The sequence below is a fragment of the Plectropomus leopardus genome, chromosome 2 (genome assembly GCF_008729295.1).
Source record: "Plectropomus leopardus isolate mb chromosome 2, YSFRI_Pleo_2.0, whole genome shotgun sequence".
NCBI classification, from domain to species: Eukaryota; Metazoa; Chordata; class Actinopteri; order Perciformes; family Serranidae; genus Plectropomus; species Plectropomus leopardus.
This window is the reverse complement of record NC_056464.1, coordinates 33392465-33405583: the sequence shown is the minus strand read 5'-3', so window position 1 is coordinate 33405583 and position 13119 is coordinate 33392465. Positions and strand designations below refer to the sequence as shown.

General features: G+C 39.9%; 1 protein-coding gene across 5 annotated transcripts in view; it reads right to left on the bottom strand.

Annotated features, from left to right (window-relative positions):
* ephb2b (eph receptor B2b) overlaps window positions 1–13119 on the bottom strand; it is a 190143-nt gene that overhangs the window by 117530 nt on the left and 59494 nt on the right. For all 5 annotated transcript variants that reach the window (XM_042509373.1, XM_042509381.1, XM_042509389.1 and 2 more), the window contains exon 2: window positions 3149–3228. In XM_042509373.1, the coding sequence (XP_042365307.1) occupies window positions 3149–3228 (80 nt within the window). The remainder of the gene's footprint in view (window positions 1–3148; window positions 3229–13119) is intronic.

The following is a 13119-nucleotide window of genomic DNA, read 5'->3' as shown; positions in this document are numbered from 1 at the left end:
CGGAGGTGCGGAAATGCTCACTCATTTCAAGGTTTTTCAGACTCATTCCTGGGGTTCTCTATTATCTGAAGCAAAGACAAATCCTCACAGATAAGCCTTTCAGTCAAACTAAATGTGAAGATATTTGGTTTGGAAGAGAAAATAACCACAGAATAAGGCGGTACACCACACAGAACAAAGATGATTCTTGAAGAGGTCCTAAGTTTGATGTTTAGACCTTAATTTCACCTCATTTTGGCCTGAGTGGGCATTCTTACTGTACAAAATAGTTTAAACTTTCTGGATTTCTGTGTCTATTCAACTTCTTTTAAGTTTGAAGTTTCCACTTAGTATTAAATCAGATTATGAAATATGGTTTGAGTGAATGCTTTGCTGAATCGAACATTTTGCAGAGATGAAAGGAAGATGTGATGTAAACTGTCTTTGGAGTCGGTATGTGTGCGTAAGCTCTCCCTCTGTGTAAATTGGATCCAGAGCTGGCGAGAGAAAAGGAAAGCAGGCGTCTTTTTCTGCTTTGGTATTGATTGTAGGAAATAGCAGGGATGGGACAACGTGCCCTCAGGTTGGGAGAGATGAAGTTATTCTAAATTATTGCTGAACAACTTTGAAGTTGTATCATGGAGCTGTCGAAGGGCCAGCTCTATAAGCTGCGAGTTTCTTCTTCTTTTTTTAGTGCAAGAGAGACACAGCATGATAAAGTATAATTCGAACCATCTTTAATACAAACCACAGAAGCATAAATAATTGAATAAAATCGGCAGTGGTTTTTTGAAATGCACCAGCAAATAAGTCTACAACATTTTTTCTCTCTTTTGGACTCATTCTAAGGAGTCTAAATCCTGTGGTGGGGAAAGAAGTGAGGGAGACTGAGACTCTGGTTTTGGCTGACTTTAAGTGGGCCTGGCTTGCATGTGGCTAAGAGGAACCGATGCCCTGGCAAAGCATGTGGAAATACTGTGCATCAAACACCAACAGGGCCCATATAACACATAGCTTCTAGCCTGGCATGTGAACACACAGATTTAGCTACAAGTTTATGATTGTTCGTTCTTACTGTGTTTGTAGTGAAGCGGAAAGTTCAGATCAGGTTGAAATATACAAATCCGGGATCATTTATGGAAGAATAAAACAAAAGAAAAAAAGACTGGTGAATACTCAAATGTAGGGAGAAAAATGTGTAGGGCTTCTTGTTTGGTTGGCTGGTCGATAAGCGCCAAATTCTCATCGGTCGTAAGATCGCTGGTGGTATTTTAGTAAGGCCGTGTGTCCACCAAAGCCTCTCGCAGCCGAGAAACGTCAGTCGTTCAGCACTTGTATTTGTGCTCTGTGATGGTTGGTAGTATTTACCTCACACTTTCACCACTGTCAGGGTTCATACATCATTTTAATTTCTATGACTTTGAGACAAATTTTACAGACCATACATACTCTGAACCAACCATCAACACTCCTTATTGGTTCTTTTTCATTACTAGATAATAGCTTTTTTAAATACGAATTATTAAAAAATAAATAAAAAAAGAATTCAGAGGAATTAGAACTGAATATCTAAATGTGACTTAGGGACCGTTCGTCATTTATAAGGGGGAAGGGTGGTTCAAAAGGGAGAGGCATGTACAATAATTTTTTAAGCACTGGGGAGGGACTTTTGCTTTTTATTTTGGCTTTAGGGGAGTGGCATACATCCATAAAAAAAAAAACCTGCCTTCCAATCCCACACTGTTTTTAAGAAATGTTTGGGGGATTTTATAGAAAAAAAGGATTACTGTTGATTTTTAAAGAAATATTCTTTCTCGTTTTCTTTAAGAACAAAACCAAGTATTGCAATTTTTTGTTCTTTAAAAAATCTTTTTTTTCCCTTTAAAAATAATGGCTGGTGACAGTGACAAGAGCAGTGTTTTGTCCAAAGTTCAAAATTTTTAATTGGAAAATGTTTAAATATCCACAGAGGACATCCAGCATCGGATTTATCACAATGGATTTTCTCCAAAAAGACGCAGCAGTTCAAGGCGGGATAACAAAGCTCGTGACCTGTTGGAGTGCAGGATGGCTAACGCTAGCCTCTGGGCTAAAAACAGTAAGTGTCATTCTCTCATGCAGCATTACAGACACACATTTAACATTAGTAACATTATTCTGTGTATGACTTTATCAACCAAAAATTAACTTCTTTAGTGTCCAGTATGTCAGATTTTTCTCATCAGTCCTGGTTAAATCTTGGTGGTGAGACGGAAATTAAGAAAACATCTTTATCAATTTGAGACACATGCGCAGCATTTGGAGGGTGCGCTGCAAATAACACAACATTCAGAGGATTCAAGAGGATGTTTTCTTGATTTGCTTGTGTTTTGTCTACTTGCATGTGTTTTGCGCATTTACCCCCGTAGGCCCCATAGAAAAGCGCGAGTGTGCAGTTTATTGTCGTATAACATGACACTGTAGATCCCAGTTATTTTTCACTCGAGGTGTTCCACTTGCCTGAACACAGAGTTTACTCGCTCTGGGAAAGTTTTAATGCTGAGCCTTGTCACTGGAAAAAAATGCTTTGGTGGCAACACAACACTACCATTTTGGTGATTTAGTTAATCCAGAGATAACTTGCTGAATTTTTCACATATTGACCAATTGATAGGTTGAAAAGAAGGTGAAGAAGGAGAAGGAGTTTTAGTCGATCCAAATTTTCTTTGGTTGATTACAGCCCTAAAAGTGGAATTACAGTCATTTATATCCCAAAAGAAAAAGCTGTGGTATATTTAAACTGTACACCAAACAAAAAGTTTTCCTCTTCAAACATCTACTCGTGTGGAATTTAGAGTCCAAAAAACTTTTTTTTTTTCCCTCCAGTTTTTTGGGGAAATGGCACAGCTCCCTCTGGGGATCAGGCCGGCTCATTAACTGATCTCTGACCTTAGAGTGAGAAACCAAAACACTGGCTTCCAACAGAAATAAAGCTATCATGGGGGACTGGGCAAATTTACTGCTGCACTTTAACATCTAACAAAAGAGAGAGCCGACACACACACACCTCGTCTTTGTCACATGAAAATGTCCTAAAATGACTTGCAATTATGTTATTACTTAAATAATGACTAAATTAAATGGTGATTATCAGAAGCAGATCATTGTGAAAGCAGAGTACGTCACTTACACTATTGTCGCTGGACCCTGACACGGGGTAGACCGTCCAGCCGAGCTCCGCTGTGGCTGTAGTGGAGTCCATAAGTGTCTCTGTGGAGAGAAAGACGGCGAGACGGTGGTCAGATAATCTCCTGACAACATGAAATAGTTCCTGCGGTTTAATGGAAACCACTTGAGTAATACAAGTATTTTGAGACGCAGGACACAAGTTCCCTCTGTAAAATGTCAGAAAATAGTGTAATGAGCAGAGAAAATCTCTGAGGTGATATTTAACATTTTGTCTGACAAACAGCTGAGAAATCAAAATCAAAACCATCTGAAACAGGTGTATATATAGAGGATAAATGTTTTCTTTAAAAAGTTTTTCTTAACATTTTGAGGAGCAGAATATGAGCAGAAGGGCTACATATTTCTGAAAATTATAAAGGGGATCCTTTCTTTTCTTTGTAGGTTATAATCTACACAGGTGTTAGTATGAAATGATTAGACGATAAACAAATTTGTAATATGCAAAATATCAACATTTTTTAATGGATTAATCTTACAAGAGTTTCATTGGGCAAAAATGGTCGTTCAAGAAAATGTTTAGCTTATTTTTTTACTCTTTTATGGCATTTTAAAATCAACATTTATGAATTTTGCACTGTTTGAACTTGCACTTTCAGAAGTTTCACTGCACAGTTTTCAAAAGATATTTTACAGCCTCAACACGTTATAATAACAATTAATGACAGAAGTGTCTTTTTAAAATTATTAATTCATCAATACACATATTTTTTTTAAATATTTGAAATAGTGCCAATATTTATTTTCCACACTACCAATACATTAGTAGCAGCTGCACTTTCATGCTCTCTCTTCAAATTTAATGTTGATTTTTTTTTTTCACTCACCTATTATTTGAGAAATGTAAAATCGCACAGTTGTTTTGTTTTAAATTTGCATTTTATGGTTTTTTGAATTTTGAGCATGTTCACTACCTTAGAAGAGTTTGTTTTTTGTTAATATAAAAATGCTTAAATTATTTTTAATGTTTACTTTACTTACAGTGCTACTGTTCTCAGCTAGTAACCAATAAAAGAATGGTCTTTGTTGTCATGTTATAGCTTTGTTATATTTATATTTAAATAAAAATCTAAAATACGACACCCCCAACAATATGTCAGTTTTCCCTATGGTATAGAAAATTAATTAAAAAATAAATAAAAAAATGTTTTTTTGGGTGGTATTGCATCAGACTTGCATTGTGAAAACAGTACGACAGGGTAAGGAATTATAAAATAATAATAATCATAGCTGCTGACCTAATACAAGGTCCCACATTGAGACAATAATCTGTGTGTTACAGTAGAGATTGCTCATAGTTTCATAAAATTTCAGTCACATCCCTGTCAGCAGAAGTATGTCATCATCCGTACAACTTGTAAGGAAAACAGGCTGGAGAAGCAAATCTCCACGGCACACAGGAGGGGCCACCCTATATGCCACGGATTAGCTGGTGGAAAGAAACACCTCTGGTAATTGGGGTCAAAGAGAATGTGCCTCCTGTCTGTCATGAGGTCCTCTGTGGCACACATTCCTCCAGTCTGACCCAAATGTCTGTCATACGCTCACTGAACCGTTCACACCGTCACCTCCTTCTTACCCTCTGCACCTATGCCCCGGTGCCCTCTTTTCCAATCACGACTTCATCTCATCTCTGCCTCTCCCTCCGCGTGGAACAGAGGGCAGATCTAATGAATTTCTCCTGCTGATTAGGTCTGTGTCAGTCTTGTGCTGCGGTGTCGAGCAGCAGCAGATGGAGAGAGCATTCATCGGGTTCGAGGCGTCAGCTGCAACTACCAAAATGCCACAGAGGGATTTAGAAACCCCCTCGACAAACACGGCGACTAAGCTTAGCATAAGTCACAGCCAGTAAGACGGGTCTGGTTGAACAATTTCTCTTCATTGATATGAAGTGACTGAACTGGCGCTAATAGTTCGGGTTAATTGAAAGTAGATCCTGGTGATGAAGTAACAGAGCCTCTAAAATCAGAAAACATGTAAAAGTTCTTTGAGAAATGTATTACAGGCAATGAGCGAGAGAAATCAAAGATAGAGGATCTGATGTTATATCTCACAGGATTTTGTTTAACGCTCGCTGCGGCTCTCTACCAGCTTGCAGGATATTCTAGAGACTTCCAAGTTTCATAACCCTGGACTTCCTCTGATTTATATTCCAGCGAAAGCCACACAGCATTTAATTAACAGGCTCCACACGCATCGGTTTATTTCAGGGCCTTCTGCTGACTTTCCGCGTCTCACCACTCCTCACAAAGCATAATACTAGATCCCACATCCTTTTCACTTATCACAAAGCCAAATCGTATAATTAAGCAGATGAGGCTGCAATTGAGCAGCTATTGATAACCTTGTGTGACTCAAAGCTGTGCAGCCTACATGGGTGTTAGGCAGGGAAATGGTAATTATCCCCCATAATGATAACGATAATTAGTGGAGGAGTAAAGTGAGAATAATGAACCCCCTCTGTGCTGGTTTAAGGAGTGTTGTGAGGGAACAGGGAGTGAATTTCCTCACGAACGTTAACACTGACAGGGTGACAGCCCACCTTCTCAAACATCCTCGTCGTTCTCTTTTAGCCACACATTCTCTCCGTTTGCTTTCTTTTTCTATCCACCACTCTCTCCCTTTCTTTGCTCCTATCTCTCAATAACTCTCAATTCACAGTTTCTCCTATTTTACACAGTCAGGACCAGTGACTGCATGTAAAGATGGACAATATGTCTCCACCTTCTCTGAAAATAAAGTCAAAACATCACAGAAACGGTTACTACAATCTTTGCTGGTGACGCTAGATTCAAGTCATCCAGTTCCCGCCAGTACACTGATTGTAAGCACACTGATTGACACACACAGCTGTCAATCATGACGTTAGACCCCCTTTTTTCCCAGCCAACATCTGTATGTGAGGCCCATGTGGGTAGTAAATGAGTTAAAAATGTGCTTAGTACCATATTGTGCATAATGGCCCTATGCCAATTGCCCAAATGGATGGGTTTACCCAAGAGGGCCCCACATGGGTTATTCTGAGGCTACCTGGGTATCAAATGGGTATGGGCCCAAAATGTTATCCTGGCCCTATGTGGGTTAACTCACCCATGTGGGCAATTGACATAAGACCATTATGGAACCCTTGGACAATCCTATATAGTGCCAATTTTTCAGCCCATTTACTACTCACATGGGCACCACATACAAACATTGGCAGGGCTTAAACAATAAATAACTACCAAAAAAAAACAAACTTATTGGAAAAACAAGCACTTGAACATTCAACAGTTTGATAAGAACTACCTCAAATTTGGTCCATGTCCCATTCGCCAACATGAAGGGGGCCAAGTTTATGACCTGTACTGCAACCGGCCACCAGGGGGCAATCAAGATGTTTTGGCCTCACTTTTGGGGAGCTGTCTAAGCCCCCCAGGAAGCGTCCCAGGCTCTGATACAAATTTTACATAGTGGCCAAAAGTAAAATTACACCACGGGACCATAAAGACTTTTCCCCATTGATGCACATTGGATAAGAGACATCTGTAAATCAGTGGATAATTTTTTAAAAGTGTCAAAATACCTGCGAAACAACTCATGTTACTATGTAGGAGCGGCTGCACGAAACTAGTTAGCTATGCAGGCATCTTTAGCACAAATATCTTGTAGCTGCTCCAAACCCAGAAGACATTGGGTTGAGGAGGGTCCGCCTACAGGACCAAGACTACCTCGTCACAGTGACAGTCCTTGGGCTTTTAACTTGGCAAATACACCTCTGTTTTATCCCACTGACGATCTTTTAGCTCTTAAAACATCTCTTTGAACAGAGGGACAGTCACTTGTGGTGCTCTTAATAAAGTTTAATTCAAACACTGTGCACGGTAACTATAGCAACCGTTAAACACTTGTTTTTAACTTATTTGATAGGGTTTTTGAAAGTCTATTTTTTCCACACAGTCCTTTCACTTTTATTTCAAATGTTCCCTTTGAAAGCCTTATTTTATAACCTACCTCTTATTAATTTTGAACTCAAGTACAGAAATCTGCTTATTAGCGTATGCTGATTATGCTGTGCACTTGATCTGTTCAAGGTTTTCAAAAGATTGCCATAGCAATTTGCACTCCTACTTATCCTATATCTCAAATAAATTGCTTAAACGTGGAGTTCTGGTAATGGTGTTAGTATTGGCAGATATGCAAATTCAAGTATTAGAATCAGATCGGAACTGGAAAAAAAAGCAAATCAGAGCATCTCTAGTTTTATCTCTTCCTCTTCCCCCTCCTCTCCCTCTCCCTCTCACGCTCTACTGTCTCGCTCCTGCTATCAGTGGCCCACATGCTGGACAAGTAGTACCTCACCCTGAAAGACTGATCACTTTTCTTCCTCCTGCTGTCTACACTTCAGTCCCGGCAGCCACACCGATTCATTACCTCCCGTGGAGCGGAGCAGCACATAGCTCACCACTGTCAGCCGCCCCCTCGTTCACAGTCTGAATCCCCAGCCGTGGCGGAGCGCGGCTGCTCAGCAAGACGCGTCGGCTATTAATCAGCAGGGGGGACAGGGCGCAGAGGTTCTCGCCTGAATCCAACTGCAGAAATCACATATTTTTGTTTTCTTTTTTCGTAAGCATTTCCGATGTGAGCATTTGAATTTTGCCACCAATGGGATTGGCTGTGATGTGATCCGAGACAGATCTTTGAATGTACAGACACACTGGCAACATCCACTGTGTTTGTGGGTTGGTCCCAATCATCACTACATACTTTACAATGTACAACTGACAATAAACTGTTCAGAATCTGCATTGTCTATTGTTTTCACCTTAAGGAAAACCCTGTGAGGTTAGGTGGCATTTTAAAACATTACACCAGACAAAGTAAAGACTTTAACAGTAACCAGTTCTCCTTGCTCTGCCAAAGAGCTTGGACCTGTTGCATGTGTTGGCCTGTGAATTCTTTTTGGTTTGGAGGACTTACAAAAGGACTATTCTCAGTGTTTAGTAACAGAATAAAAGATTTTAATATTGCAAGAAACACTTTATTTGCAATATAAAAGATATGGTGAAACCACATCCTTTTTAATTGAAGATACATAATAAGCTACTTTTTTTTGCATTTTCCCCTCTTTCTTAACACCGATTTTAGTCTTTTAATGATCTGTGCTAAACAAAAGCAACCTTTTAATGGGGCTATGGGAATTAGTTTCTTTGTTTAAAAAAATAATGATTTTATATCTAGTCTCCTCGTTTTAAAAAAAAAAAAGTGTTTTCAGGTACCTCCCAATTAAAACTGAAAATAACCTTTCTCTTTTTTGATCTGCTTCTGATTCTTTGTGTCTGTTGTGGCGGCTTCAGGAGCAAACGAAAAAAAAAAAGTGTAAGTACAGACTGTAGTTTGAGCAACAGCCTGAGTGCCAGCAATTGTAAGAACTGCTTAAATAGAGGCAAATTTCTCATCAGTGGAATATCCCTTTCGTATAAGTGTAATTTTTTTTGTCCTGCGCGACCTTCTTTGCAGTGTAATGGATTTGCACAACTTAGACTGTGATGTTCAGGAGGACACATCCAGCGCTCTATGAACTGATGACAAATTGCAGCCTTTGAATATCCCACTTAAGGCGGTTAAGTGTCTTTGCATTATTTGTGTGGCGATGGAGAGCGATGCGTAAAGTGTTTTAACTCTTGGAGCTCATGGGAAAATGGCCTCTACGCTGGCGGTCAAAGGCAGGAGTGATACTTCACTGTCTGTGCCAAAAAAGAGATGTTTTTAAATATAATACTTTAATGTTCAAACCTTGATATATTTTTCTAAAATTATAGAGAGTATTAGCAATATTACAGTAAATAATTAAAGCTTGGGTGTCTTTTTTCCTTTTCTTTTTTAACTTGATACCCTCAACTGTGGAGGGGGGCTATGAATATGCAATGAGACCTAGGAGTCTAAGAAAAGCCTACTAGGCAGAGAGTGCTTCCTCCAACACTTCCTGAGACTAAGGAGAGAGTTTAGTGCTGATCTGAGGGAGAGCTCTCCAGCGAGAGGCTGTCTGAAGTGACAGGGGGGGGAGAGGAGGAGAGGAGGGGGGCTGTGGTACTACAACAACACTCTTCTTCTCTAAGAGGGGTCAGTGCTGCATCTCGGCTTTCTAAAGAAAGCAACAGCATTTTCAATGAGGGATACAGAGAAGGGCTGTTCACGGAAAAGACATTTCAGCTCAAACAAGCATAGCAAGTAAGAAAATAAACATTATACGCATACAAAGACTGAAGGGGCTGAAAGTTATCTACAAGCCATTGTGTTACTGAATTAATAAATGAAAGCAAAACAGGATATTGAGAGAATATCTCTACTTAACATTCTGCATATGCTGCATTTCAGATCATCCGCTGGGTTAAAATGTATTCATCCATTCACTTACTCTGCTTTCTCTGCACAAGGCACTGCTTGCTTGTGGTTTAATATTTACCTTTCCTGCCAGACTGTTTCTCAACAGCTGCAGTAGTTTTACAGTTATGACTGACTGTTCATGCTCTGTCCGAACGGCATGGAAGTCATGGTTTGAACAATGGACGGCCAATTATTTAGAGCTAATATATTTAATATATACACCGATCAACCAAAACATTACAACCACTGGTAGGTGAAGTGAATAACATTTATCACTCAGCCTGTTCCCATTTTGACGTTGTCAAATACCACCATGTTTCAGCGTTAGATAGCAACAACAAAAGCCAACTTTCTTTGTGCGTGGTATGGACATACCACCAGTCAGCCGGATGGCATCTGTTGCGGCAGTATGATTCGCAGACAGGCTGCATCAGTTTGTAACACTGCCAAGTGCGACCTTTTGCAGTGTTATGATGTGCCGCTGGTCAGCTGGACAGCACCTGTCACAGCAGCATGATTAGCAGTTATTGCATTCCTGCATGGTGCATTGTCCTGCTGGAGGGGACACGGTCATCTGGGGGTACCGTTACCATGAGGATGGGTTCTTGGTCTGTAACGGTGTTTTGGCAGTTGGAGTGCATCAAATGGGATCCACACAAATGCCAGGATCAAAGGTTTCCCAGTAGCACGTTGAACTGTGACGACATGATCAGTGTTATTCACTTCACCTGCCAGTGGTTTTAATGTTTTGGGTGATCAGTGTCCAATCTGCATGGAAAATTTCTCTACTACCGTGACTAATCAAATGCAACAAATGCAGTGATCCAAATAAACAGGCTCTCTCCAACAAAAGACCAAACATGCAGGTACCAGCTTGAATAATTACATTTTTAAATGACTGACTCATTTCCCCTTAACTCTGTTTTTCTCAGCATGAGGAATCAGATTCGTCAAATGTTTTTGCAACTCATTGCATCACTGCTGAGGAAAAACCTTGCATATAAATTGCTATGAGATGGCTGAGTCAAAGACACAATACTGATTTTTTAACAAACTAGTCTATATTTAAGGCCTAGAGTTTAAAGAGAGTGTTTTGAAGAAGCAATTGACCTCCAAAGCAGCGTGAAGCAGCTCGAAGGCATGACTTCTTTTTTATCTTTCTCGCCAGCGGCTGACTGTAGCCTCTGCTCCCTATGGAACAAATCCCTTAACATTCAATTTTACATCGACATAAACCACATATGGTGCTTTTCCGTGGCTGTGATAATGTCAGCTAACAGGGCTAAAAAACAGCTAAACATTCTACCCATAAAAGCCATGCTGGGAAGAGTTCAGTTTAACCGCTGCTGAAGGGCACATGTGCATTTACTTGCATTTCACCAAACACCTGAAACTGTAGCATTTGATGGCAAATGTGGGAAGACTGTGGTCTGCAGTGCAGTTGGAGAGTAACATGAGCAAGCTGTTCATTGTGCTAAAAACAGAACCCTATATAGTGGACCCGGCACGGAAATCTGCCCAGATTAAGGGGCAAGGCAATGATATACCCCGGAGGGAGCCTGTGCTGGTGCAGGGACATGATTCATAGCTTTAATGATGGACAGGGCTACTGTATGGCCTGTTGGAAAGAATAACAGTCGGTTTCATTTAGAGGGAAGAAGTGGATGGAGCCCCGAATCCAGAGAAACTCAGCTCAACTTATCTGTCAGCACAAGCCGGGCCCATTAAGGTACAGTGGAGCTCCCACCACTGTCACATAACAGCATATTCCTGTGTGTTAAATGAATTCTTAATCCCGCTTTTACAATGAAACGGGGGCTTTGTGGACCATGTGGAGCTGGTCCGAACCCCAGAGGCATGGCGTTCTTTCAAGAGTCAAAGGCTGGCATGGAGCTACCTGGTGTGTCATTGGTGAGACATCACTCTGTCTGGGAGATTTATGTGGTGTTGTGGTTATTGTTGGGTTTTGAACAGGCAGGTTCAGAGTTGCGATGGTGATGTAGGTGTTTCGGGAAGCGATGATGTAGAGCTTAAAGTTCAGCCCCACCTCATCAGGGCCGCAGAGTGGTGTGCTTTCCAAGGCAAGGAAAGATGAGGGAGGAAGCTGGGTAGTTGACTTTGGCCGAGGATGGCGCAGGGTGAAACATGGTTCCACACACACAAACACTAAAGCACACAAAGTAGAGCACTCTCACAGCACTAACCGTTGACAGAATGATACAGCATGGCGTTCCCGGGGGCCCGGAGCAGGATGTACAGCAGTAATCCCTACACAGCCGAGCTGTGTTATCAGTCAGTGTAACTTAACTTGTCAGCAAGGCCAAGGGGGCAACAGCCAAAAACAAATGTAAGAAAACAAAAACTACTACTTGACATATGACTGAGGAACTGTCAGGTTTTCCAACTGGACTGTTACAGCCTTTATTTTTCACTATCTCAAGGATTTCTTTGATTTTTTCTGATGATGACACACAGTATAATCTAAATTTTGTGGTCCAAGATGTTCAATAATCAGATATTGTACCAGTTGATTCATCCTCTACTATAATTGTCTTTGTTCTGAACTGTTCAATTTCAGAGCTAATAAAGGTTAAAAACATTATTACTTTTAACATGTAATGTTCAAGGTATGCCAGTAAAATTACATCAAAAAAGTATTTCCATCCATATTTCATGCTCTAAATCTATACCTTGTAGGGTTGGAAATCATCAGAGGCCCAACAAAACGATATTATCACGATACTTAAGTCATGATACAATACTGCTGCGATTTTAAATGTGTTGCAATATGCTGAGTATTTCAATATAATAAATTGCAATATATTGCAATTTATTACCTTCTTTCCACTGCAAATAATGTCCCCAAAAGGTAAAAAAGTCAACATCTGTACCATAATATTACGTTACCAGTCTGTTCTTATTAGTCAGGTGGTTTTTTACAACAACAAAATGTATCTAGTGGACTGAAAAAACAATCTTTTTTTATTCTTGTATTTCTTTCTTCTTATTCTTGTAGTTATTTACAATATTATCCATTTGTATTTTTTGGGGGGGAGTGGGTATTATGCTTTAAAGGGCCTTTTAAATACCAGTTTCCAGCCAATCAACAGTCTATTCCTTGCCATTGGGGACTAAATATTAATATGCTGTATAGTTTATATAATTCCATCGACAGTATACTAAAATACTAGTATACTTAAATTATCACAGGGAGACTTTCCCAACAGAAGTGGTCTGGAAGTGTTTTGTTAGGTCCAAAAAGTCTTTTCTCATAAAAAGGTGTTGTAATAAAAAATAAGATAAAACAAAATGAAATAATAAAATAAAATAAATCACAATCATAATTTAGCCCACAAGCTTGTGGGAACGGTTCTTTTTCAACAATCCACTATTAAATGGAAGGTTGCAAATCATTTTTCAGTAACTGTCACTGTCTTATCTCACCTATGATTACAACAGCCCATTGTCATGCCAATCATCTGAAAGTATAGCTTTTCTTTCCATACACTGAGATGTGTTTTTGCTATTAACAGCACCTGTGGGTGTATC